General features: G+C 63.4%; 3 protein-coding genes across 3 annotated transcripts in view; 1 reads left to right on the forward strand and 2 right to left on the reverse strand.

The window, feature by feature from the left end:
- Positions 1-7,306, reverse strand: part of ANKRD52 (ankyrin repeat domain 52) — a 62,480-nt gene extending 55,174 nt beyond the window's left edge. The window contains 4 exon segments of the mRNA XM_033083415.1: positions 363-433; positions 896-974; positions 3,710-3,793; positions 7,223-7,306. Coding sequence (XP_032939306.1) covers positions 363-433; positions 896-974; positions 3,710-3,793; positions 7,223-7,249 — 261 coding nt within the window. The 5' untranslated portion in view covers positions 7,250-7,306.
- Positions 7,307-10,421: 3,115 nt separating this feature from the next.
- COQ10A (coenzyme Q10A) lies at positions 10,422-13,010 on the forward strand (the record flags this gene model as incomplete). The annotated part of the gene is made up of 4 exons (XM_033083107.1): positions 10,422-10,651; positions 11,516-11,708; positions 12,085-12,186; positions 12,286-13,010. Coding segments are annotated over 4 exons (693 nt in total), but the record flags the coding sequence as incomplete, so codon positions are not given.
- Positions 13,011-13,866: 856 nt separating this feature from the next.
- On the reverse strand, positions 13,867-21,003 carry CS (citrate synthase). Its single transcript, XM_033083417.2, has 11 exons — positions 20,861-21,003; positions 18,956-19,003; positions 18,348-18,455; positions 18,179-18,244; positions 17,971-18,102; positions 17,696-17,884; positions 17,403-17,602; positions 17,070-17,199; positions 16,011-16,112; positions 14,909-15,118; positions 13,867-14,165 (listed from the first exon to the last, which is right to left on the reverse strand). Exons 1-11 carry the CDS (start codon positions 20,912-20,914, stop codon positions 13,995-13,997), a joined length of 1,410 nt encoding a protein of 469 aa, XP_032939308.1. The 5' UTR covers positions 20,915-21,003; the 3' UTR covers positions 13,867-13,994.
- Positions 21,004-22,282: the final 1,279 nt, after the last annotated feature.

Raw genomic sequence — 22,282 nt, forward strand, 5'->3', positions numbered from 1 at the left:
GATTTTTTTTTCCCAGCTCTCTCCAGAACTTTGAATCCCCAAAAAATTCCTTCAAATCTCCTGCTCCAACCAACAGTTCTTCCCTCTCCAAAGCAGGATGAAGTCAAACCCACAAAAAAATAAAAAGCAGAAAAACTTTCCAGGGAGATTTGTCAGGATCAGCTCCTGAGGGATCCCCAAAATCCCTCCAGGAACCTGGAACAAATCCCTGGGGAAGGGATGAAGGCCAGGAGGAAGAAATGGGGAAATCTTTGAGGGACAGAGGAAAGGCAAGCAAGGAGGATTTTTTTCCCAGCTCTTTTGCATTCCCCAAAAGCCAAGGAGCAGGAAAAATTCCCTTTTTTCCCCAGGAATGCACCCACCTCGTGGCGAGAGGCCGCGGCGCGGTGCAGCGGCGTGAGCCACACCGTGTCCTTGGCGTTCACATTAGCACCTGTGGGGGAAAAACAGGGAATCAGGGGGGATCCAGCACCCCAAAAATCCCCTCAGCTGCCTCTCCCTGCTGGTCAGAACCCAGCATGAGGCAGGGAACATCCCACAGGGTTCTGAACATCACAAATCTTGGGGATTTTTTGGAGTTTCTCCCTGTTGGGATGACAGCAGTTCCCTCTCTTCTCCCTGAGGCTCCAGGGTGAGGACATTTCAAATTCAACACATGGGGCTCAAAAATTGAGCAAAAACCTCCTGGATTTTAGGGGGTTTTAGGGGGTTTTAGGGGATTTTAGGGGATTTTAGGGGATTTTCTCCAGGATCAAGTGGAATTCCTGCTCTGAGCATTCCCTCTCCTGGCTCTGCCTCCACCAGGAAACCTCTCAGATCCCAGCACCATTCCCAAATCCCCCCCTGGTGCAGCCCAGAGGATCTGGGGGGGTTGGGGGTGTCCCCCTGGGCTCACCTGACAGGATGAGCAGCTCAAGGATTGCAACATCTCCGATGTAGGCAGCAGCATGGAGCGGGGTCCGGCGTTCTTGGTCCTGCGGGGAAGAGGGGAAATCCAGGCGTGAGTTTGGGGGGTGGGAAAGGATGGGAGGGGATGGGAGAGGTTGGGAGAGGATGGGGATGGGCTGGGAAAGGGCTGAGAAAGAGCTGGGAAAGAGCTGGGAAAGGGTTGGGAAAGGTTGGGAGAGGATGGGAGAGGATGGGAATGGGTTGGGAGAGGATGGGAGAGGATGGGAAAGGTTGGGAGAGGGTGGGAAAGGCTGGGAAAGGCTGGGAGAGGATGGGAAAGGATGGGAAAGGTTGGGAGGGGATGGGAGAGGATGGGAGGGGATGGGAATGGGTTGGGAAAGGCTGGATAAGACTGGGAAATGATTGGAAAGGTTGGGAAAGGCTGGGAAAGGATTGGAAAGGTTGGGAAAAGGATTGGAGAGGCTGGGAGAGGATGGGAATGATTGGGAAAGGCTGGGAAAGGGTTGGGCGAGGATTGGAAAGGCTGGGAGAGGGTGGAAAGGCTGGGAATGGGTTGGGAAAGGCTGGGAAATGATTGGGAGAGGATTGGAAAGGCTGGGAGAGGATGGGAGAGGCTGGAAAAGGGTTGGGAAAGGGCTGGGAAAGGGCTGGGAAAGAGTTAGGAAAGTGCTGGGAATGGTTGAGAAGGTTGGGAAAGGCTGGGGAATGGGTTGGAAAGGACTGGAAAAGGCTGGAAAATACGGGAGAAGGTAAAGAAAGGCAGGGAAAGGCTGGGAAAGGCTGGAAGAGGCTGGGAGAGGCTGGGAAGGCTTGGGAGAGGATGGGAGAGTTGGGAAAGGTTGGAAAAAGGGGTTGGGAAAGGGTTGGGAAAGGGCTGGAAAAGAGTTAGGAAAGGGCTGGGAATGGGTTGAGAAAGGTTGGGAAAGGCTGGGAATGGGTTGGGAGAGGATTGGAAAGGTTGGGAAGGGCTTGGGAAAAGGCTGGGGAAAATATGGGAGAAGGCAGGGAAAGGCTGGGAAAGGCTGGAAAGAGGCTGGGAGAGGATGGGAGATGCTGGGAGATGCTGGGAGAGGCTGGAAAAGGGTTGGGAAAAGGTTGGGAAAGGGCTGGGAAAAGATGGGAAAGGCTGGGAAGGGCTGGGAATGGGTTGGGAGAGGGTTGGGAGAGGATTGGAAAGACTGGGAGAGGATGGGAAAGACTGGGAATGGGTTGGGAAAGGTTGGAAAAGGGGAATGGGAAGGATTTAGGGAGGCCTGGGTGAGGGATGGGGATGGGAAGGATTTTGGGCTAAAAACAAATTTGGAAGCAGCAGGTGAGGGGTGGGGATGGGAGGGATTTGGGGAGCACAGAGGGAGGCACAGGAAGGATTTTGGGAGCACCCAGAAAGGGATGGGAAGGATTTGGGGAATCCCAGGTGAGGGATGGGAATAGGAAGAATTTGGGGAGCACAGAGTGAGTGATAAAAAGGATTTGAGGAGCACCAAGTGAGGGATAAGGATGGGATGGAGATGGGGATGAGGATGGGAAGGATTTGGGGAGCAGCAAGTGAAGGAAAGACACAGGGAGCACTGAGGGATTGGAAAGATTTGGGGAGCACCAGGTGAGGAAAGGGAAAGGAAAAGGATTTGGGGAGCACCAGGTGAGAAGGATTTTGGAAAGCACTGGGTGAGAAATGAGGATTTGGGAATTACCAAGCAAGGAATGAGGAGGGAAAAGGATTTGAGGAGCATCGAGTGAGGGACAAAAAGGATTTGGGGAGCACCCAGAAAGGGATGGGAAGGATTTTGGGGAGCCCTGGGTGAGGGCTAAAAACAAATTTGGAAGCAGCAGGTGAGGGGTGGGGGATGGGGAGGGATTTGGGGGGTTCCTGAAGGAGGCACAGGAAGGATTTGAGAAGCATCAAGTGAGGGACAAAAGAGGATTTTGGGGAGCACCCAGAAAGGGATGGGGAGGATTTGGGGAGCACAGAGGGAGTGATAAAAAGGATTTGAGGAGCACCAAGTGAGGGATAAGGATGGGAATGGAGATGGGGATGGGGATGAGGATGGGAAGGATTTGGAGAGCACCAGGCAAGGGATGGAGTTGGGAAGGATTTTGGGCTAAAAACAAATTTGGAAGCAGCAGGTGAGGGGTGGGGATGGGAGGGATTTGGGGGCCCTGAGGGGAGGCACAGGAAGGATTTGGGGAGCATTCAAGTGAGGGACAAAAAGGATTTGGGGAGCACCCAGAAAGGGATGGAGTTGGGAAGGATTTTGGGGAGCCCTGGGTGAGGACTAAAAACAAATTTGGAAGCACCAAGTGAGGGGTGGGGATGGGAGGGATTTGGGGAGCACAGAGGGAGGCACAGGAAGGATTTTGGGAGCACAGGTGAAGGATGGGAAGGATTTAGGGAATCCCAGGTGAGGGATGGGAATAGGAAGGATTTGGGGAGCACCAGGTGAGAAGGATTTTGGAAAGCACTGGGTGAGAAATGAGGATTTGGGAATTACCAGGCAAGGAATGAGGAGGAAAAGGATTTGAGGAGCACTGATGTGAGGGACAAAAAGGATTTGGGGAGCACCAAGTGAAGGGATGGGGATGGGATGAGGAGGGGATGAGGAAGGGAATGGGGAGGATTTGGGGAACACCCAGAAAGGGATAGGAAGGATTTGGGGAGCACCAAGTGAGGGATAAGGATGGGAATGGAGATGAGGTTTGGAGGGATTTGGGGAGCCCTGAAGGAGGCACAGGAAGGATTTGGGGAGCCCTGAGGGAGGCACAGGAAGGATTTGGGCAGCACCAGGACCCTGCTGATTCTCACCAGTACATTGATGTTCTCCTTCTGATTGAGCAGCGACCGAACCTCCTCCACATCCCGGTTGAAGATGGCTTGGACCAGAGGGGGCTGCAGGGGACAGGGGACACGTGGTGACAATGCCAGGGGACACAGCTCCCTCACCCCAACCAGCCCCTGGGATGGATTTTCCAGCCAGCACTGACATTTTTCCTGGTTTTCCCTCAATAATTTTTGGGAAATCCTCCTTGATTCCCCAGGAGCTGAGCTTGCAGCTCCTGCCACCCCAAATTTGGGCTTGTTCAAACACCTAAAAATTCCATTTTCCTGCAGAAAAATCAGGGGCAGAGCTGCCCTTGGGGTGCTCAGCACCAAACCCCACTGAGGTTTTTGGGGATGGAGGGATTTGGGTGCTGCCCACCCCCCTAAAACTGGATTTAAAGCTCAAAACCACCAAATTTTGCTTTTTTTCAGCTCTGTCTGGCAGTGAGTCCTTCCCAGCCCTGCCTCATCCCAAAATCAGGGAAATCAGGGCATTTCCAACCCCAGGAACACATCCTGGGTCAGGGCAAGGCTGTGTCATCCCCCTGGAATGCAGCGGCATCACTTGTTAAGATGCTTTAAAAAAAAAAAAAAGTATTTTTAAATTTTTTAAACAAAATAAATATTTTGGAAAAGGTTGGAAAACACCAATGGTGCCCCCAAAAGGCTCCAGGTTTGGCAGAGGGGAGTGGGAGTGGTTGGGGTATCCCAAAAAATAAATTTTGTTTAAATCAGGGGCTGATCCCGCCCTTCCTTCATCCCCTCCCAACCCCAAATTCCTCCTTTTTTTCATCCCCCTCATCCTCAACTCCTCCAAAATTCATTCCTGGATTAAAGGCAGGGATTGGTGTGGGGTTGGGGGGCTCTGGCAGCCCCTGAGCCCAAAATCCAGGGGGTAAAAAGGGAAATTTGGGGGGGAAAAGGGGAAATCTGGGGGGGAAAGGGGAAAATTCGGGGGGAAAAGGGGAAATCCGGGGGGGAAAAGGGGAAATCCGGGGGGGAAAAGGGGAAATTTGGGGGGAAAAAGGGAAAATTAGGGGGAGAAAAGTGGAAATCTGGGGGGAAAAAGGGAAAATTCAGGGGGAAAAGGGGAAATTTGGGAGGAAAAAGGGATCCCAGGCCAGGAAGAGTCTCCCCAAAACCTGGTGGGGACATTGTGACATTTGTCCCCAAAACCCAATGAGGACACCCTGCACCCCAAAAAAAAGTCCCTAAATCATTGCAGGGATATCCTGGAACCCCAAAAGCATCCCCAGATCCTAACAGGGACACCCTGAACCCCAAAAGCATCCCCAAAACCCAACAGGGACACTCTGCACCTCAAAGGTGTCCCCAAAACTCGATGGGCATCCCAAAACCTGACAGGGATACTCTGCACCCCCCAAACTCAGTGGGGACATCCTGCACCCCCCAAAAAACTCCATGAGAACACCCTGCACCCCACAGGGGTCCCCAAAACCTCTCTGAGGCCGCCCTGCACCACGGGGGAACCCCCAAAATCCAGGATCTGCTGGGGGGGCAGAAGGAGGGGTCAGGGTTCCATTCCTGGGGTCCCAGGGGTGGGGTCACCCCTGGATCTGAATTCTCTGATCCAGGAGGTCTCAAACCTGGGGTTCTCCCTTTTTCTGGGTTCTTCCTTTTCTGGGTTCTCCCTTTTCTGGGTTCTCCCTTTTTCTGGGTTCTCCCTTTTCTGGGTTTCTCCCAATCCTGGGGTTCTCCTGTTCTCAGGGTTCTCCCTTTTCTGGAGTTCTCCCTTTTCTGCGGTTCTCCCAGTCCTGGGGCTCTCTCTTTTCTGGGGTTCTTCCTTTTCTGGGTTCTCTCTTTTCTGGGGTTCTCCCAATCCTGGAGTTCTCCCATTCCTGGGGTTCTCCTGTTCCAAGGATTCTCCCATTCCCAGGGTTCTCCCATTCCTGGGGTTCTGTCATTCCCAGGGTTCTCCCTTTTCTGGGGTTCTCCCTTTTCTGGGGCTCTTCCAATCCTGGGGTTCTGTCATTCCCAGGGTTCTCCCAATCCTGGAGTTCTCCCTTTTCTGGGGTTCTATTCCCAGGGCTCTCCCATTCCCAGGGCTCTCCCAATCCTGGGGTTCTCCCTTTTCTGGGGTTCTCCCATTCCCAGGGCTCTCCCATTCCCAGGGTTCTCCCTTTTCTGGGGTTCTCCCAGTCCTGGGGTTCTCACTTTTCTGGGTTCTGCCATTCCTGGGGTTCTCACATTCCCAGACCGGGGAATCTCATTCCTGGGGTTCTCCCATTCCCGGGGTTCTGCTCCCGACCCAGATGTCCCAATCCTGGGGGCTCTGCTGTTCCTGTCCCCGGGGTTCTCCCGTTCCCGGACTGGGGTTCTCCCATTCCTGGGATTCTCCTGCTCCAGGCCCAGGGGATCCCATTCCCGGGGTTCTCCCGTTCCCGGCCCAAGGATCTGATTTCCCGTTCCCAGACTGAGGGGGTCCCATCCCTGGGGTCCTCCCTGTTCCTGATCCCAGTGTCCCATCCCCGGAATTCTCCCGTTCCCGATCCAGGGGTCCCCAGTCCTGGAGTTCTCCCGTTCCCAATCCAGGGGTCCCCAATCCTGGAGTTCTCCCGTTCCCGATCCAGGGATCCCATCCCGGAATTCTCCCGATCCAGGGGTCCCATCCCGGAATTCTCCCGTTCCCGATCCAGGTGTCCCCAATCCTGGAGTTCTCCCGTTCCCGATCCAGGTGTCCCCACCCCGGGGTTCTCCCCGGCCCGGGATCTCCCATCCCTGCGGGCTCCGTCCTTCCCGATCCAGGGGTCCCATCCTGGAATTCTCCCGTTCCCGATCCAGGGGTCCCATCCCGGAATTCTCCCGTTCCCGATCCCGGGGTCCCATCCTGGGGGCTCCGCCGCTCCCGGCCCGGGGGTCCCAGCACCGGGATCCCCCCTCGATGCAGGGAGGTCCCTCCCGAGGGTCCCGTTCCCGGGATTCTGCCATTCCCGATCCCCGGGGTTCTCCCTCTCCTGATCCGGGATGTCCCACCCGGGGGCAGCGCCGTTCCCGGTTCCGCGGGTCCCACTCCCGGGGCTCTCCCGGGATGATTCTCCCCCTTTGATGATTCACGTTCCCGGCCCAGAGAACCCCGCCGCTCTCTCCCATTCCCGGCCCAGGGCTCCCATCCCCGGGTGCTCCGCCGTTCCCGTTTCAGGGGATCCCTCCCGAGGATCCCATCCCGCCGCTCTCCCCTCCCGACCCCGGCGCTCCCATCCCCGCCGCTCTCCCGTTCCCGGCCCGGGCCGCGCTGGGCCCAGGCACAGCGGCTGGAGCAGCGACCCCCGCCCGTCCCGGGGCTGCGGCGGGGCCGGGCTGGGCTGGGAGGGCTCGGCAGAGCGGGGCCCGCGGCCTGGGGCGGCGCCGGGCCGGGCCCGGTGGCGGAGCCGCGCTAGGCCGCACATCCCCGGGCTGCCGTAGCGGCGCGGCCCGGGCGCGGCGCGGCGGCGGCGGCGGGAGGGAGCGGGGAGGGGAAGGACGGAGCGGCGGCCGTACCTGGTCCGTGATGCTGAGAACCCCCATGTCGGGGCCGCCCTCAGCGCCCAGCTGCCGGCATCGGGTCCGGCCGCGGCGGCTCCGCTCGGGCGGCTGCGGGGCGGGGATGGAGCGGCGGGGATGGAGCGCCGGGGATGCGCCGCCCACCGCCCCGGAGCGCCGCCGCCGACGGGGGCAGCGGCAGCGGGGGGCGGCATCGCCCGGCGGGCACCGGCAGTGGTGACGGGAGAGGGGCCCGGGGGTCGCTGCTGTGACCCTCTCCGATGGGAATCACAGCCACGGTGATGGGAGAGGTCCCGGGACAGCGGCTCTGCCAGCCCTGAGGGTGGTGGGGTGATGGGAGAGGGTCCTGGGGGTCATCCATGTGTCACTTCCATGCTCCTCTGTGGGGTCTGTCTGTGGGAATTCCATCCCCAGGGGGTCCCTGACCCAGCTCCCCCAGCCCCAAGGGCGGTGGGACGGTGGGAGAGGGTCCCGGGGGTGTTCTGTGGGATCTGTCGGATGGGAATCCCGTCCTTGGGTGGCTGCCGGCGCTACCAGGGGTCCCACGTAGCGGCTCCTCCATCCCAAAAGGTGCAGGAATGCTGGAAGAGGGTCCCAGGGGTTCCCGTGTGCCACCTCCATCCCCCTCTGTGGGGTCTCTCTGGAGGGAATCCCATCCCTGGGGGTCCCTGAGCAGTGACTCCCCCAATCCAAACCCATCCCGGGGGTCCCTGAGCAGTGACTCCCCCAATCCAAACCCATCCCGGGGGGTCCCGGGGCTCAGGGGAATCACGGGCCCGGCTCCGAGCTGTGCCAGGCTGGAATTCCCAGCTCGAGAATTGCATTCGGGCTGGGAACTGGAGATTGCCTGCACTGTGCTGGCTGAACTGGGTCATGCTGGGATGAACTGGGATGAACAGGGCTGTACTGGGATGTGCTGGGATGAACTGGACTGGGCTGTGCTGGGTGGAACTGGTTGGCACTGGGTAGTGTTGGGCTGTACTGGGAGACACTGGGAGGCCCTGGGCTGTACTGGAAGATACTGGGAGGCCCTGGGCTGTACTGGGCTGCACTAGGCTGTACTGGGCTGTACTGGGAGTCCCAGGGCTGTACTGGGAGGCACTGGGACACACGGCTCCCGCAGCCACGGTGAATTCCCAGTCTCTCGGTTCCTTTGCTCAGTTCGGAGTGGGGCCGGTACCGGGACACGGCACCGGGGGCTCCCCGTCCCTCTCCAGACCGACTGGCCGCGGGCACACGTGGGAGGGGAGGCGAGGCGCCCGCTGGGCCTGAGCGCACCCCCGGCAGCCCCGGGCGGGGCGGTCCCGGTTGGATCCCGGTTGGATCCCGGTTCCGGCGCTGCGGCAGCCTCGGCCCGGACTACATTTCCCATCGTGCCCCGCGCACCCTCCGACTACAACTCCCATCCTTCCTCGCTGGGGGGCGTCACCCCGTCCCGCCCTGTGACGTACCCGGCGCTATGGCGACGTGGTGACGTCACGGGGTGAGAGGTCACGGCGGCGGCGCCGCGTCCCGGCCCGGTCCCGGTTCCGGCCCGGCCCCGGTCCCGGCCCGGTGATGGCGGCCCGGCGGCTCCGCGGCGCCCTCCAGCTCGGGGCGCGGCAGCGCCTGCGGGCCGCAGCGGCCCCGCCCGGCAGGTGAGCGGCGAAGGCCCCGCGGGGCGGCGGCCCCGGGCGGGCGGGGCCCGGAGGTCACACCGGCCCCGGGGGCACCGAGGCGGGCCCCGGGAGGCGATCGTGCTGCGGCGGCTCCTCCGGGCCTGCCCGCGCTCCCGGCACTGCCGGGCTGGGCCGGCCCGGGGGCACCTTGGGGAGCCCGGGGGGTCCCAGCCCGGCGGTCCCGGCGCTGCGGGCCGGGGGTCCCGGCGGTGCCGCTGTCCCGGTTCCCGTAGAAGGAGGGGAACACTCGCTGGGGGGGTCTGACCTTGGGGCAAACCCCGCTTGGGGACACCGGGACCGGGCCGGTGTCACCCCCGCCCGTGGGGTCGCGAGGGACCCGAGCCCCGTCCGGGGTCGGGCGCCGGTGTCACCGAGCCCTGGGCGGGGGGACAGTCCCGAGGCCACCCCGCCGTGTCCCCCCGGGAGTGACCTCTGCTCGGGGACGGGGACACGGGGACACGGCCGCTCCCGGTGACTCCGGGGGTGACAACTCCCGTGGGAACGGGGGGATGTCCCTTCCGCTGTTGTCCCCCCTGGGGTGACACCGGAGGGAGGGGACGGGGCCGGGACGGGACACGGGGCAGGAGCGGGGCCGGGGGCACCGGGCAGTTGTTCCCGCCTGGATTAGGTGTCCTCAAGGTCGGGTTTCTCTGCCAACAGCAGCCCTGGCACCTTCCCGGCCGTGGGCACCGACCCAGACCCCCCCAGGGGCGATTCCCGTCCCGGGAGGGGCCCGGGAAAGGGACCTGGAGTGGCCAGGAAGGGACCCAGGCCTGTCTGGAAGGGGCTTGGGAAGGTCTGGAAGGGACCTGGAAGTTCAGGAAGGGTTCTGGGCAAGGCTGGAAAGAGCTTGAGCTGGTCAGGAAGGGACCTGGGTTGGACTGAAAAGGACCTGGATTGGTCTGGAAGGATCCTGGGCTGCTCTGGAGGGACCTGGAGAGGTCTGAAAAGAGTCTGAGCTGGTCAGGAGGGGACCTGAAATGGACTGGAAGGGTCCTGAGCTACTCTGGAAGGACCTGGAGAGGTCTGGAAAGAGTCTGAGCTGGTCAGGAAAGGACCTGGATTGGACTGGAAGGATCCTGGATTGGTCTGGAAGGATCCTGGATTGGTCTGGAAGGGTCCTGGGCTGCTCTGGAGGGACCAGGAGAGGTCTGGAAAGAGTCTGAGCTGGTCAGGAAGGGACCTGGATTGGACTGGAAGGATCCTGGATTGGTCTGGAAGGATCCTGGATTGGTCTGGAAGGGTCCTGGGCTGCTCTGGAAAGGACCAGGGAAGGACTGGAAGGGTCCTGGGCTGCTCTGGAGGGACCTGGACCTGTCTGAAAGGGACCTGGAGAGGTCTGTAAAGAGCCTGAGCTGGTCAGGAAGGGACCTGGATTGGTTGGGAAGGGACCTGGGCCAGTCCAGAAAGCACCAGAGAAGGACTGGAAGGGTCTGAGTGGGTCAGGAAGGGACCCAGGCCAAGTGAGAACGGGCTTGGCGTGGTCTGGAGGGATTTGGGATGGTCTGGAGGGGCCTGTGAGGCTCTGAAAGGGACCTGGGAAGCTCTGGAAGGGCTCCTGCTCCCCGGGAAGGGCCCGGCCCAGCCCGGTGCTGCCGGTGACACCGGTCCCGCCCGTTCCCCCCAGGCACACGGCCCTGTGCGGGCTCCGGCTCGCCCGGCTGGGCCGCCCGGTGCCGGTGGCCGGGGAGCCCCGAGCCCAGCCCAGCCGGGGCTTCCTGAACCTCACCAACAAGCGCAAGGAGTACTCGGAGCGCCGCATCATCGGGTGGGTGTGCTGGGACCCCCTGAGCCCGGCCTGACCCTGAGGCGGCCCCAGGCCCTGCTTTGAGCCCAACCCCAGCCTCAGCCCCAGCCCTGACCCCAGCTCCAACCCCAGCCCCAAACTTGGCCTTAATCCCAGTTCCAGCCCCAACCCCAACCTTGATCTTAACCCCAATTCCAACACCAGGCCCAACTTTGATCTTAACCCCAATTCCAACACCAGCTCCAACCTTGGCCCCAGCTCCAACCCTGGCCCCACTCCCAGCCCCATTCCCTGACCCTGGCCTGACCCCAGTCCCAGCTTCAACCATGGCCACAACTCCAGCCCCAACTCCAGCCCCAAACCTGTCTCCAGTCCCAGCTCCAATCCCACTCCCAGCTCCAGCCCCAGCCCCAACCTTGATCTTAACCCCAGCTCCAATCCCAGCCCCAAACCTGTCTCCAGTCCCAGCTCCAACTCCAACCCCAGCCCCAATCCCAGCTCCAACTCCAGCTTTGACTCCAACCCTGACCTTAAGTGCAGTTCCAACCCCAGCCCCAACCTTGATTTTAAACCCAATTCCAACACTAGCCCCAATCTGTCTTCAGTCCCAGCTCCAATCCCAACCCCAGCCCTGACCCCAAATCCAGCCTTAGTTTCAACCCTGACCTTAAGTGCAGCCCCAACCTTGATCTTAACCCCAGTTCCAACCCCAGCCCCAACCTTGATTTTAAACCCAATTCCAACCCCAGCCCCAACCTTGATTTTAAACCCAATTCCAACCCTAGCCCAAATCCTGACCCCAATCCTGACCCCAGCTCCAACCCCAGCCCAAATCCTGACCCCAATCCTGACCCTAACCCCATCCCCATCCCCATCTGTGTCCAGGTACTCCATGCAGGAGATGTACGACGTGGTGGCCAACGTTGAGGACTACAAGAACTTCGTGCCCTGGTGCAAGAAGTCCGTGGTGGTGTCGCGGCGCGCCGGCCACGTCAAGGCCCAGCTGGAGGTTGGGTTCCCCCCCGTGCTGGAGCGCTACACGTCCATCGTCACCCTGGTGCAGCCACACCTCGTCAAGGTGAGCAGCGACCTCAGGGCTGGGCAAGGGTCTGGAGAAACCCTGAGGGGGCTGGAAAGGGGCTCAGCCTGGGGAAAAGGAGGCTCAGGAGGGGCCTTTTCACCCCACAACTCCTGATGGGACAGTGGAGCTGGGTAGGGTCAGGTTCTGCTCCCAGGGAACACGAGAAAACAGCCTCAGATTGTTCCAGATTGGAATTTCCCATGGAAAGAACTGTCAGCCTTTGGGAAGTTTGGAGTCCCCATCCCTGGAGGTGTCCAGGGAAAGGACTGGATGTGGCACTCTGGGGATCCCAGCTTGGACTGGATCCAGGAGGGTTTTCAAGGATTCTGTGATTCTCCTGAGCCCCCCTGACCGCTGCTGTTCCCCTCCCCAGGCCGTCTGCACCGACGGGCGCCTCTTCAACCACCTGGAGACCAACTGGCGCTTCAGCCCCGGCATCCCCGGCTACCCCCGCACCAGCACCGTGGATTTCTCGGTACGACCCCGCCCCGGGCTCCCCGGGGAGGGCGGGGCTCACCTGCCAGGCCTCACTTGCTCTCCTCCTCCTCCTCCTCCTCCTCCTCCTCCTGCCCAGATCTCCTTCGAGTTCCGCTCCCTGCTGCACTCCCAGCTGGCCACCATGTTCTTCGACGAGGTGGTCAAGCAGATGGTGGCCGCCTTCGAGCGCCGCGCCGCCAAGAACTTCGGGCCCGAGACCCGCATCCCCCGGGAGCTCATGTTCCACGAGGTTCACCAGACGTGAGGGTGGCCGGGCCGGGCCCCCCCGGACTGTGCCGGGCCCACCCCGAGCCCACCCCCCAAAATATTTATTCAAGTGCGTTTCCGCTGCTGTTGCCTCAACGCCCCCCGGGGCTGCCGTGAGCCCCCGGTGCCAGGAGCTGTGTCCCGGCGCTGGATTTGTAGCTGATTTGGGGTTTTAAATTTTGTTTTAATTTTTTTTTTTTTTTGAGGTTCTCAATTCTTTCTTTTTTTTTGTTTTAACCCTTTCTTTTGTTTGTTTTTTTTGTTCTTTTTTAAACTCCTCGGCCAGGCTGGAGGGCCCCGGCGGGGGCAGCTCCGGTGCCTGGGCCCCGCCGTGCTCCGGGAGAACGGGAGGAAGGGGGGGGTTGATTGTGGGGGGGAGGGGGGAAAAACCTGCTGGGACCCCCCCCCAATTCCTCCCCAGCTCTTCCAGATCAAAAGGGAAGGAGCCGGCGCAGGGAGGAGCCCCCCGAGCCCCCTCCCCCGTGTCGCACACTTTGCACAAGCCACACGCACAGGGTGGGGAGGGGGCGGCTCCTGCTGCCCCCCCCCCGCCGCCCCCACCCCCAGCACCCTCCGCAGGGACCCCCACGGTCCCGACCCCACCCCCCCGCGGCCCCCCCGGCCCCGCCCGCGGTTCCTCACCTGTGCCAGGGGGATGGGAAGGTCTCGGTTCCCCCCTCCCCGGGGGGGTGAGGGGCTCCCGGAGCCCCCCCCGAGCCTGCCCCGGCCGTGCTGCCCCAGAGGAAGGGCTTGGACAGGCCAATAAAGAGAATTTTCCAAGGGTCAGCAGCCTCCTGGTCCTCATTCAGCCACGGGAGGGGGGATTTTTTGAGGGGGGGGCTGCAGGCTGGTTGTGCCAGCACCACTGAGGGACCCCTGGGTGGGGTGGGGGCTCCATCCCCTGACCCCCCCCACACCCCAAAACCCTGCCCAGGGAAGGGAAGGGAGGGGGAGGCCGGGGGTTTGTTAATAAAAACATTTATTTTGCATTTTTTGTTGTTGTTTGTACAGAAGTGCCCGAGGAGCCGGGGTGGGGGCCTGGGGGGGGGGGTCCCAGCTCTGGCTCCCGGGGGCTTCAGGCAGGGGGGCAGGGGGGGTCACACAAACACGGGGGCGCGGCCGGGGAGGAGTGTATCGAGTCCCTGCGGGGGGCCCGGACACGGGGCTGGACTGAACCCCTCTCGGGGGGGCTGCAGGAGGGGGCTGTGCCCCCCCAGAACCCTGCCAGGACCCCCCTCCCAAACCCAGCCCAGCAGTGGGGGGAGCCTGGGGGGGCTCCCAGTGTGCGCAGTGAGAGCTGCTGGGGTGGGGAGGGGGCACAGGAGCCCCCCCCCATCACCCCATCAGGACAGGGGGGCTGGGTGTGGGGCTGGGGGTGTGGGGGGGGACCCCAGGGCTGCCCCTGCCCCTCCCCAAGGCGGGTGGGAGGGGAGGGGGAGCAGCCGGGGGGGGGTCCCGAGGGGGGTTCAGTGCCGAGGGCGTCCGGGCCGGGCCCAGCAGCGCGGCGTTCCCTGCGGGAGCTTTGTCCCCGTCCCTTCTTTACCCGGATTTGTAGCCCACGAGCTGCATCAGGCCCTTGGTGCTCATGGATTTGGGCCTCTCCAGGGGGAATCCCAGCGCCCGGCTCCAGATGAGCTGGGACAGGACGCCCAGGGCCCGCGACACCCCGAACAGCACCGTGTAGTAATTCATCTCCTTCATGCCGTAGTACTGCGGGGACAGCGGGGTCAGAGGGGTGGGGGAGACCCCCAGGGACAGGGACAGATGGACAATGAGAGGGAAAGGACAGCAGGGGGATGGATGGATGGATGGGGAGAGGAACAAACCAGCAGGGAGTGGGAGGGATGGGACGGGGAATGATGGACGGGATAGGGAGAGGGACAGACGGACAGGGACACACGGACAAGAGGGAGAACAGAGAGGGGGACAGACAGGACAGGGAGAGGGACACACAGACAGGACAGGGAGAGGGACAGACAGACAGGGACACACGGACAGGAGGGAGAACAGAGAGAGGGACACACAGACAGGGAGAGGGACACACAGGACAGAGAACAGAGAGGGACAGACAGGACAGGGAGAGGGACACACAGGGACAGGGACACATGGACAGGACAAAGAACAGAAAGAGGGACAAACAGGACAGGGAGAGGGACACACAGACAGGGACACACAAACAGGACAGAGAACAGAGAGGGACAGACAGGACAGGGAGAGGGACACACAGGGAAAGGGACAGAGGACAAGGGACACACACAGAGGAAGGACAACAGAGAGAAGGATAGACAGGACAGGGAGAAGGACACATGGACAGGAGGAGGGACAGACAGGAGGAGGGACACAGCACAGGGAGAGGGATGTGGACATGGAAAGAACACACAGACTGGCAAAGGACAGACTAACAGGGAAGGGACAGACAGGACACAGCCCAGGGAAGGGACAGAGGAGCTCACCTGCAGCAGGACCCCACTGTGGGCATCCACGTTGGGCCAGGGGTTCTTGGCCTTGCCCTGCTCCAGCAGCACGTTGGGGACGATCTTGTAGAGCTGTGCCACCAGCTTGAACAGGGGGTCCTTGGGCAGGTGCTTGAGGGCGAACTCCCGCTGGCAGGTGTAGCGCGGGTCCGTCTTCCGCAGCACCGCGTGCCCATAGCCCGGCACCACCTGCAGGGCCGGGGGGCTGAGCCTGGTGCTGAGCCCAGCACGGCCCTGGGACAGCCCCCAGGCCCTGGAACAACCCTGGGACAGCCCCCAGACCCTGGAACAGCCTTGGAACAGCCCACAGACCCCCAGCACAGCCATGGAACAGACCCCAGACCCTGGAACAGCCCTGGGACAACCCCTGAACCCCAGCACGGCCCTGGAACAGCCCCCAGGCCCTGGAACAGCCCTGGAACAGCCCCTGAGCCCCAGCACGGCCCTGGGATAGCCCCCAGACCCTGGAACAGCCTTGGAACAGCCCCCAGGCCCTGGAACAGCCTTGGAACAGCCCCCAGACCCTGGAACAGCCTTGGAACAGCCCCCAGACCCTGGAACAGCCCCCAGACCCTGGAACAGCCTTGGAACAGCCCCCAGACCCTGGAACAGCCTTGGAACAGCCCCCAGACCCTGGAACAGCCCCCAGACCCTGGAACAGCCTTGAACAGCCCCCAGACCCTGGAACAGCCCCCAGACCCTGGAACAGCCTTGGAACAGCCCACAGACCCCCAGCACGGCCCTGGAACAGCCCCCAGACCCTGGGACAACCCTGGGACAGCCCCCAGATCCTGGAACAGCCCCCAGACCCCTGGAACAGCCCCAGAACCCCAGCATGGCCCTGGAACAGCCCCCAGACCCTAGAACAGCCCTGGAACAGCCCCTGAGCCCCAGCACAGCCATGGAATACCCCCCAGACCCCCAGCACGGCCCTGGAACAGCCCCCAGACACTGGAACAGCCCCTGAATCCCAGCACAGCCCTCAAACAGCCCCTGAATCCCAGCACAGCCATGGAACAGCCCCTGACTCCCAGCACAGCCCTGGAACAGCCCCTGAGCCCCAGCACACCCCGAGCCTCACCCTGCCCGAGTTGAGCGTGTTCCAGATGAAATCCCGCAGCTTCTCGTCCGACACGTCCTGGCCCAGCTCCTTCTGCAGGTCAGTGAGCCAGAGCAGCACCTCCTGTGGGAATGGGAACAGCCAGAGTGAGCCAGGGGAATGGGGAGATGGATGGGAGAGGGACAGAGGGACAGGTGGATGGGGAGGGGGACAGAGGGACACATGTAGGGGGAGGGGGACAGGCACAGGGATGCAAAAACAGGAGGGACAGACAGGGAAGGGAGAGTGATACAGACAGGACAGGGAGAGGAACACAGTGACAGGGAGACAGGAGGTGGGGACAGACAGACAGGAAGAGGATGTGGATGGAGAGAGTGACAAGACAGGCAGAGGGACACATGGACAGGAGGGACAGACTGACAGAGAGAGAGAGGGACAGACAGGACAGGCAGAGGAACACACTGACAAGGAGAGGGACAGACAGGAAGTGGGGGCAGACAGGGAGAGGGACACAGACAGAATGACAGGAGAGAGGAACACACAGAGAGAGGAACACACAGACAGGGAGAGGGACACACAGTGACAGGAGAGGGACGGACTGACAGGTAGAGGGACAGACAGGGAGAGGGACAGACAGGGAGAGGGAGAGGAACACATTGACAAGGAGAGGGACAGACAGGAAGTGGGGGCAGACAGGGAGAGGGACACACTGGAGGTGGGGGCAGACAGGGAGAGGGACACACAGACAGGGAGAGGGACACACAGTGACAGGGAGAGGAACAGATAGACAGAGGGACACATTGACAAGGAGAGGGACAGACAGGAAGTGGGGGCAGACAGGGAGAGAGACACACAGTGACAGGAGAGGGACACACAGACAGGGAAAGGGACACACTGGACAGGGAGAGGGACAGACTAACAGGTAAAGGGACAGAATGACAGGTAGAGGGACACACAGTGACAGGAGAGGGACACACAGACAGGGAGAGGGACACACTGACAGGTAGAGGGACACACTGGACAGGGAGAGGGACACACTGACAGGCAGAGGGACACACAGTGACAGGCAGCAGTGCCCACCTGGTTGGCCAGGCCGTGCAGGGGCCCGGCCAGCCCGTTCATGGCCGCGGCGAAGGCGAGGTACGGGTCAGACAAGGCGCTGCCCACGAGGTGGCTCGTGTGGGCACTCACGTTCCCTCCCTCGTGGTCACTGCGGGAGCAAAGGGGGCATCAGGCCTCGCCCAGGCATTTCAGGGGCAGGGAGTACAATGTTTCCAGCTCGGTTCAGCCCCGCCCCAGCCCTGCCCGCTCCCGGTGACACTCCCGGAGCAGCCCGGGCATGTCCCGGGTTGGGAGCGGGGCCAAATCCCCGCCTCCTCCACGTCCCCAGCCGCTCCAAGCGCAGCTCCCCACCTGTGGATGGTGAGGTAGAGCCGCATCAGCTCGATGAACTGCGGGTCGGTGTAGCCCAGCATGTTGGTGAAGTTGTGGGACCAGTCGAGGTTGGGGTCGATGGCCCCGATGCCGCTGCCCTCGCGGTAAAGGTTCCGGTAGATCTTGGCGGCCACGCACGGCAGCTTGGCGATCAGGTCCATGGCGTCCTCGTACACAAACTGGCACCAGCAGGGTCAGACCGTGCTCCCCCGAGCCCCTGCACCCAAATCCAGCCCCAAAAATCAGCGCTGGGGCAGCAGCTCCCCCCGTACCTCCCAGTACTTGGCGCGGTGGATGCCCTCGGCGTAAGCGCGGGCGAATTTGCTCTCGCTGTTGAGGGCGGTGACGGCGGCGCTCAGCTGGGACATGGGGTGCAGGTTGGTGGGGAAGTTGTCCAGCATGGTCACCACGTGGGAGGGCAGAGCTGCACGCTTGGCCCACTCCCGGGACAGCCAGGTCACCTGTGGGGGACACACCGGGGCTGAGCTGCAGGGCTGGGGGCTGCCAGACCCCTCTCAGCTGTTTGCCAGCTCCCTCCTGGCACTACCTGCTCCTGGGTTGGGATTTCTCCAGTCACCAACAGCCAGAAGAGTCCCTCAGGCAGCGGCTCCTCTCCCCCTGCAGCTTTGGGCAGCTTCTTCTGGCACTCGGGAATGCTGTAGCCACGGAAGCGGATGCCCTGCGGAGCCGGGAGATCAGCGGGGCCGGGGCTGGCGGGGATGGGGCGGCACAGGGTGGGTGGGACAGGGCCCTACCTCATCAGGATCCAGCACGGAGGTCTCGTAGATCAGCCCTTTCATGCCCCTCATGCCACCGTACACCTGGAAAGGGGGGGAGGCAGAGATGGGGGGCGCTGGCCCGGTGGCCCCGGCGCGGCCACGGTGGCCGCAGTGACCGCAGTGACCGCGGTGGCCGCAGACTCACCATGTCCACCGTGATCTGCCCGATGGCCGTGCTGCCGTGCTGCTGCCGGAAGCTCTTGATCTTCGCCTGCTCCTTGGGGATCATGGTGGCCAGGACGTCTTTGAGGTTCTGGGGACAAGAAAAGGGTGTGACAACCAAGAGGGTGACAGGAGAAGGGGGGACAGGAGAGGGGCTTCCCTTGCAGAGGGGTGACAGGAGAAGGGGGACAGGAGAGGGGGGACAGGAGAGGGGGGACAGGAGAGGGGTTTCCCTTGCAGAGGGGTGACAGGAGAAAGGGCAGTAGAACAGGGGGTCACCCTTGGAGAGAGGGGAGAGGAAAGGGGGTGACAGAAGAGGGGGTGATGGGAGAAGTCACCCCCTTGAAGATGGGTGACAGGAGAGGGGGTCACAGGAAAGAGGTGACAGGAAAGGGAGCTCCCATTGGAGAAAAGTGACAGGATGGGGTGACAGGAGAGGGGTCATGAGAGAGGGGGTGACAAGAGAGCTGGGGACAGGAAAGGGTGTGACAAGTGAAGGGCCCCCCCTTGGAGAGGGATCTGAGGAGAGATGGCCACAGGGAAGAGGTGACAGGTGACAGGACAGGGGTCACAGGACAGGACCCCCCTTACCGTGGCGGCGCTGGCGTGGCGAGCAGCAAAGAGGACACACGGCGCATTCTGTGGGACAAGTGACACAGACACCTCCTGTCACCAGGGCAGGGCCTCTTTTTGGGGGGTGCAGCCCCCTCCCAGTGCCCTGGCAGGAACTGAGACCCAGGTCCCAAGGACGTGTCCGGCAGAGCCGCTTCCCTCGCCCACGCGGGCGCGGATCAGAGCCGGGATCAGAGCCGGGATCAGAGCCGGGATCAGAGCCGGGATCAGCCGGGCCGGCCCCGCGCTGCCCTCGCGGCCAGACCCAGACCTGGCACGGGGAACGCGGCCGCCTTCTCCTCCCTGGAGCCGAGCCCGGCCAGGCACGGCCGCGGTTTTCCTGAGCCGGGGAATCCGAACTTTGTTCCTCGCCCACGCGTGGGAACCGGGAACCGCGGGGACACCCCGGGAACACCGCGGGCTTGGCAGCGGCACGGCCACGGGGACACCGGCGGGCAGCGGCGGCTGGGGGACACCGGGACACACCGGGACACACCGGGGGACACCGGGACTGCCATGCACAGGGACACCGGGACGCTCCCCGGGGCCCGGAGCTGCGGCAGCGCCTGCGGCACAGCCAGAACATGACTCGTTTTTTTCCGCTGCCTGCCGGGAGGATGCGGGGGGGGCCGCGCTGCAGAGAACCCCCCCGGGTGTCCCCCAGCCCCCCGCCAGCCCCTGAGCCGGGCTGAGGGTCCCCGGTACACCGGGGGTGTGGCCGTGGCGGGTGGTGAGGCCGCGTCCCCCCGCAACAGGCGGCTCCGGGAAGGGAAAATGCCGGCGGAACAATGGAGGCGGCAGCGGGAAGCCCAAGGTCAAGGCGGCCGCTGTCGCCGCCGCGGGGGCCCCGTCACCCCCCCACCGTGTCATCCCCGGTGTCACCCCCCGTGTCACCCCGTTTTGGGGGTCCCCACGGCTCGTCCCGGCTGTCACCGAGGTGCCACTGGCTCAAGGTCACACGTGTTGACGGTGACACCGGGCACCGGTTGGGGGGAGTGCGGGGGGGACACCGGGACCCTCCGGGGGCTCCCGTGGTGCTCGGGGGAGCGGCGGATCCGCGGCTCCAGGGTGCGGATGGGCAGGGTCGGGATCACGGCTCGACCCGGGGGGGCGGCCCCGGTCCGCCTGGTTTGACGGGTGAGCAGGGCCAAGTGGGACATCGCGAATATCCCAAAATATCGCCCGGTCGATAAAGACACCGCAGAGCCCGTTACGAAACGCCAGGACCGAGGCCAAGACAAACAAACCGGAGGGGCCGGGGTCGCTCCGGCCCGGTACCGGGGCTCGGCTCGCACGGGGGGTCCCCCCGCTGTGACCCCGTTGTCCTCTACGGCAGCGGGACGCTGGGGAAGGGCGGCGGCGGCGGCCAAGGGAGGGGTCCCCGCCTCCACACCCCCACTGCCGGTGCCGCCTGGCGCGGGGTCCCGGGGCCGGTGCGGGACTCCCGGGGGGAGCCCGGGACCCCCAAGTGGGGGAAGATGCGGGACCGGAGCCCACAGCGGGGGCTGCCTCGGGGCGGGGGCTCCCTAGGGGCTGAGGCAGCTGCGGAGCCCCCCCGACCGCGGAGCGGGCCCGGAGCCCCCCCGCCACTCCCGGTGCCCCCGGCTCTGAGAAGGCCGCGGATGGAGCGCCCGGTTCCCACCACGTGCTGCCGCTGCGGCCCCGCGCCCACCCCAGTCCCGATCCCGGTGCCGATCCCGGTCCCGGTCCCGGTCCCGGTCGCCCCGGTCACATCCCACCCCACCCCCCCCGCCGTCACCGCGCGGCCCCTTTAAGGCAGCGCCCCCCGCGTCGCCCCTTTAAGAACCGGACCCCCCCCGCTCTCCCTTCCCCCCGCGGCGTCGCCCCTTTAAGGCGCGGCGAGGCCGGGCCGGGCGCGCTCACCTTGGGCCCGCGGAGGCGCGCGGCCGCCCGGCTGCCGGCGGCGAGGAGCGTCATGGCGGTACCGGGACGGGACAGGCCGGGACTGAACGGGGCCGGGTCCGGGAGCGGGACCGGGAGCGGGACCGGGGCGGGAGCGGGGCCGGAGCGGCGGCGGCCGGGGGTCCTCAACGTGAGGGCGGGGCGGAGCGCGGCGCTGGTCATTAGCATAACCCCGCCCCCTCCCGGGGCAGAGCCATTTGCTACTGGCTAAGTGGCGCTCCGCGGGGCGGGGCCATGCTAATGAAGTGGCGGGGGGCGCGAGCTATAGGTGGCCGCCGCATTCGCCTGATCAGGAGCAGGGGTGGGGTGAGGGGGTGCCCGCCCCGTCTCGTGACGTCACCGGCCGCAGTGCGTGACGTCATGGCCCGGTGTCATCCCTGCGGCCGCACCGGTGTCTCGGTGGGGTTGGGCTGCGGGGGTGGGGGGACAGGCCCGTGACGTCACCAGCGCTCGGCCGGGGGGTATGAGGTCACCTGAACCCATGACGTCATCCTGCATGTGGCCACAATGGCTTGAGGTGATCGGCTGTGGCACGACCCTGGCTCAGCGGTGACGTCAGGTGTCACTGTCCCCAGTGAGCCCAGGGCATTGTCCTGCTGGCCCGGGTGCAGCGGGTGACACCATGGGGTGACACAGGGTGACAGGAGCCACAAGAGGGGCAGAGCCCTCCCGCTGCTCCTGCAGCCTGGCCAGGTGACATGGGGTGACACAGGCCACGGCAGAGAGGCCAGAACCGTCACAGAGCCCTCTCAGTGGCGGGTGGGATGACACAGGGGGGCTGCTGAGAGCCAGAACCCTCATGGTGAGGTGACATGGGGTGACCAACCACAGCCAAAGGGAGCAGACCCCCACGGTGCCCCTGCAGTGGCAGGGCTGGGTGACTTGGGGTGACACAGAGTGACACAAAACCACGGGCTGACCACTGTCCCTGCCCCACAGTTGAGCCACAAGGGGTGAACCCTGCCCTCAAGGGAGCTTGAGCTGCTGGGGACACGTGGGGACACTGCTGTCCCCCACCCCAACACCCACAAAAGACCAGAGCTGCCCTCGGGTGGGCCCATGGCCCCTTTATTGCCTGCAGCAGGGAGGGGGATCCCCAAACCTCTCCCCCCCGGGGGGCTGAGCCCCGGTGTCTCCCCCAGCAGCGGGGCAGGAATGTCCCTGAAATGTCCCAGCAAGAGCGAGGACGTGGCCCTGGCCCTGTGGCCGTCCCGGTGCCCCTGGACGGGGAATAAATAGGACGGGAGCTCATCATGGGGCGAGGCAGCGGCTCTGGAGCCGTGGAGGTCCCGGTCCCGGCAGATCCGTGGGTCCCAAAAACATCCCGGTGTGTCCCAGGACATCCCGGTGTGCCCTGGGGACATCCCGGTGAGTCCTGGGACA

Source organism: Catharus ustulatus, chromosome 31, assembly GCF_009819885.2.
Source record: "Catharus ustulatus isolate bCatUst1 chromosome 31, bCatUst1.pri.v2, whole genome shotgun sequence".
NCBI lineage: Eukaryota > Metazoa > Chordata > Aves > Passeriformes > Turdidae > Catharus > Catharus ustulatus.

What these genes read in the sequence shown, in the direction of transcription:
- CS (XM_033083417.2), bottom strand. Translation starts at nt 20,914, where the DNA reads ATGACGCTCCTCGCCGCCGGCAGCCGGGCGGCCGCGCGCCTCCGCGGG. An exon ending in CCGTGCTGGATCCTGATGAG is followed by an intron (nt 18,103 to 18,178) that starts GTAGGGCCCTGT and finishes CCGGCTCCGCAG; the next exon opens with GGCATCCGCTTCCGTGGCTA. An exon ending in CTCTACCTCACCATCCACAG is followed by an intron (nt 17,200 to 17,402) that starts GTGGGGAGCTGC and finishes TTGCTCCCGCAG; the next exon opens with TGACCACGAGGGAGGGAACG.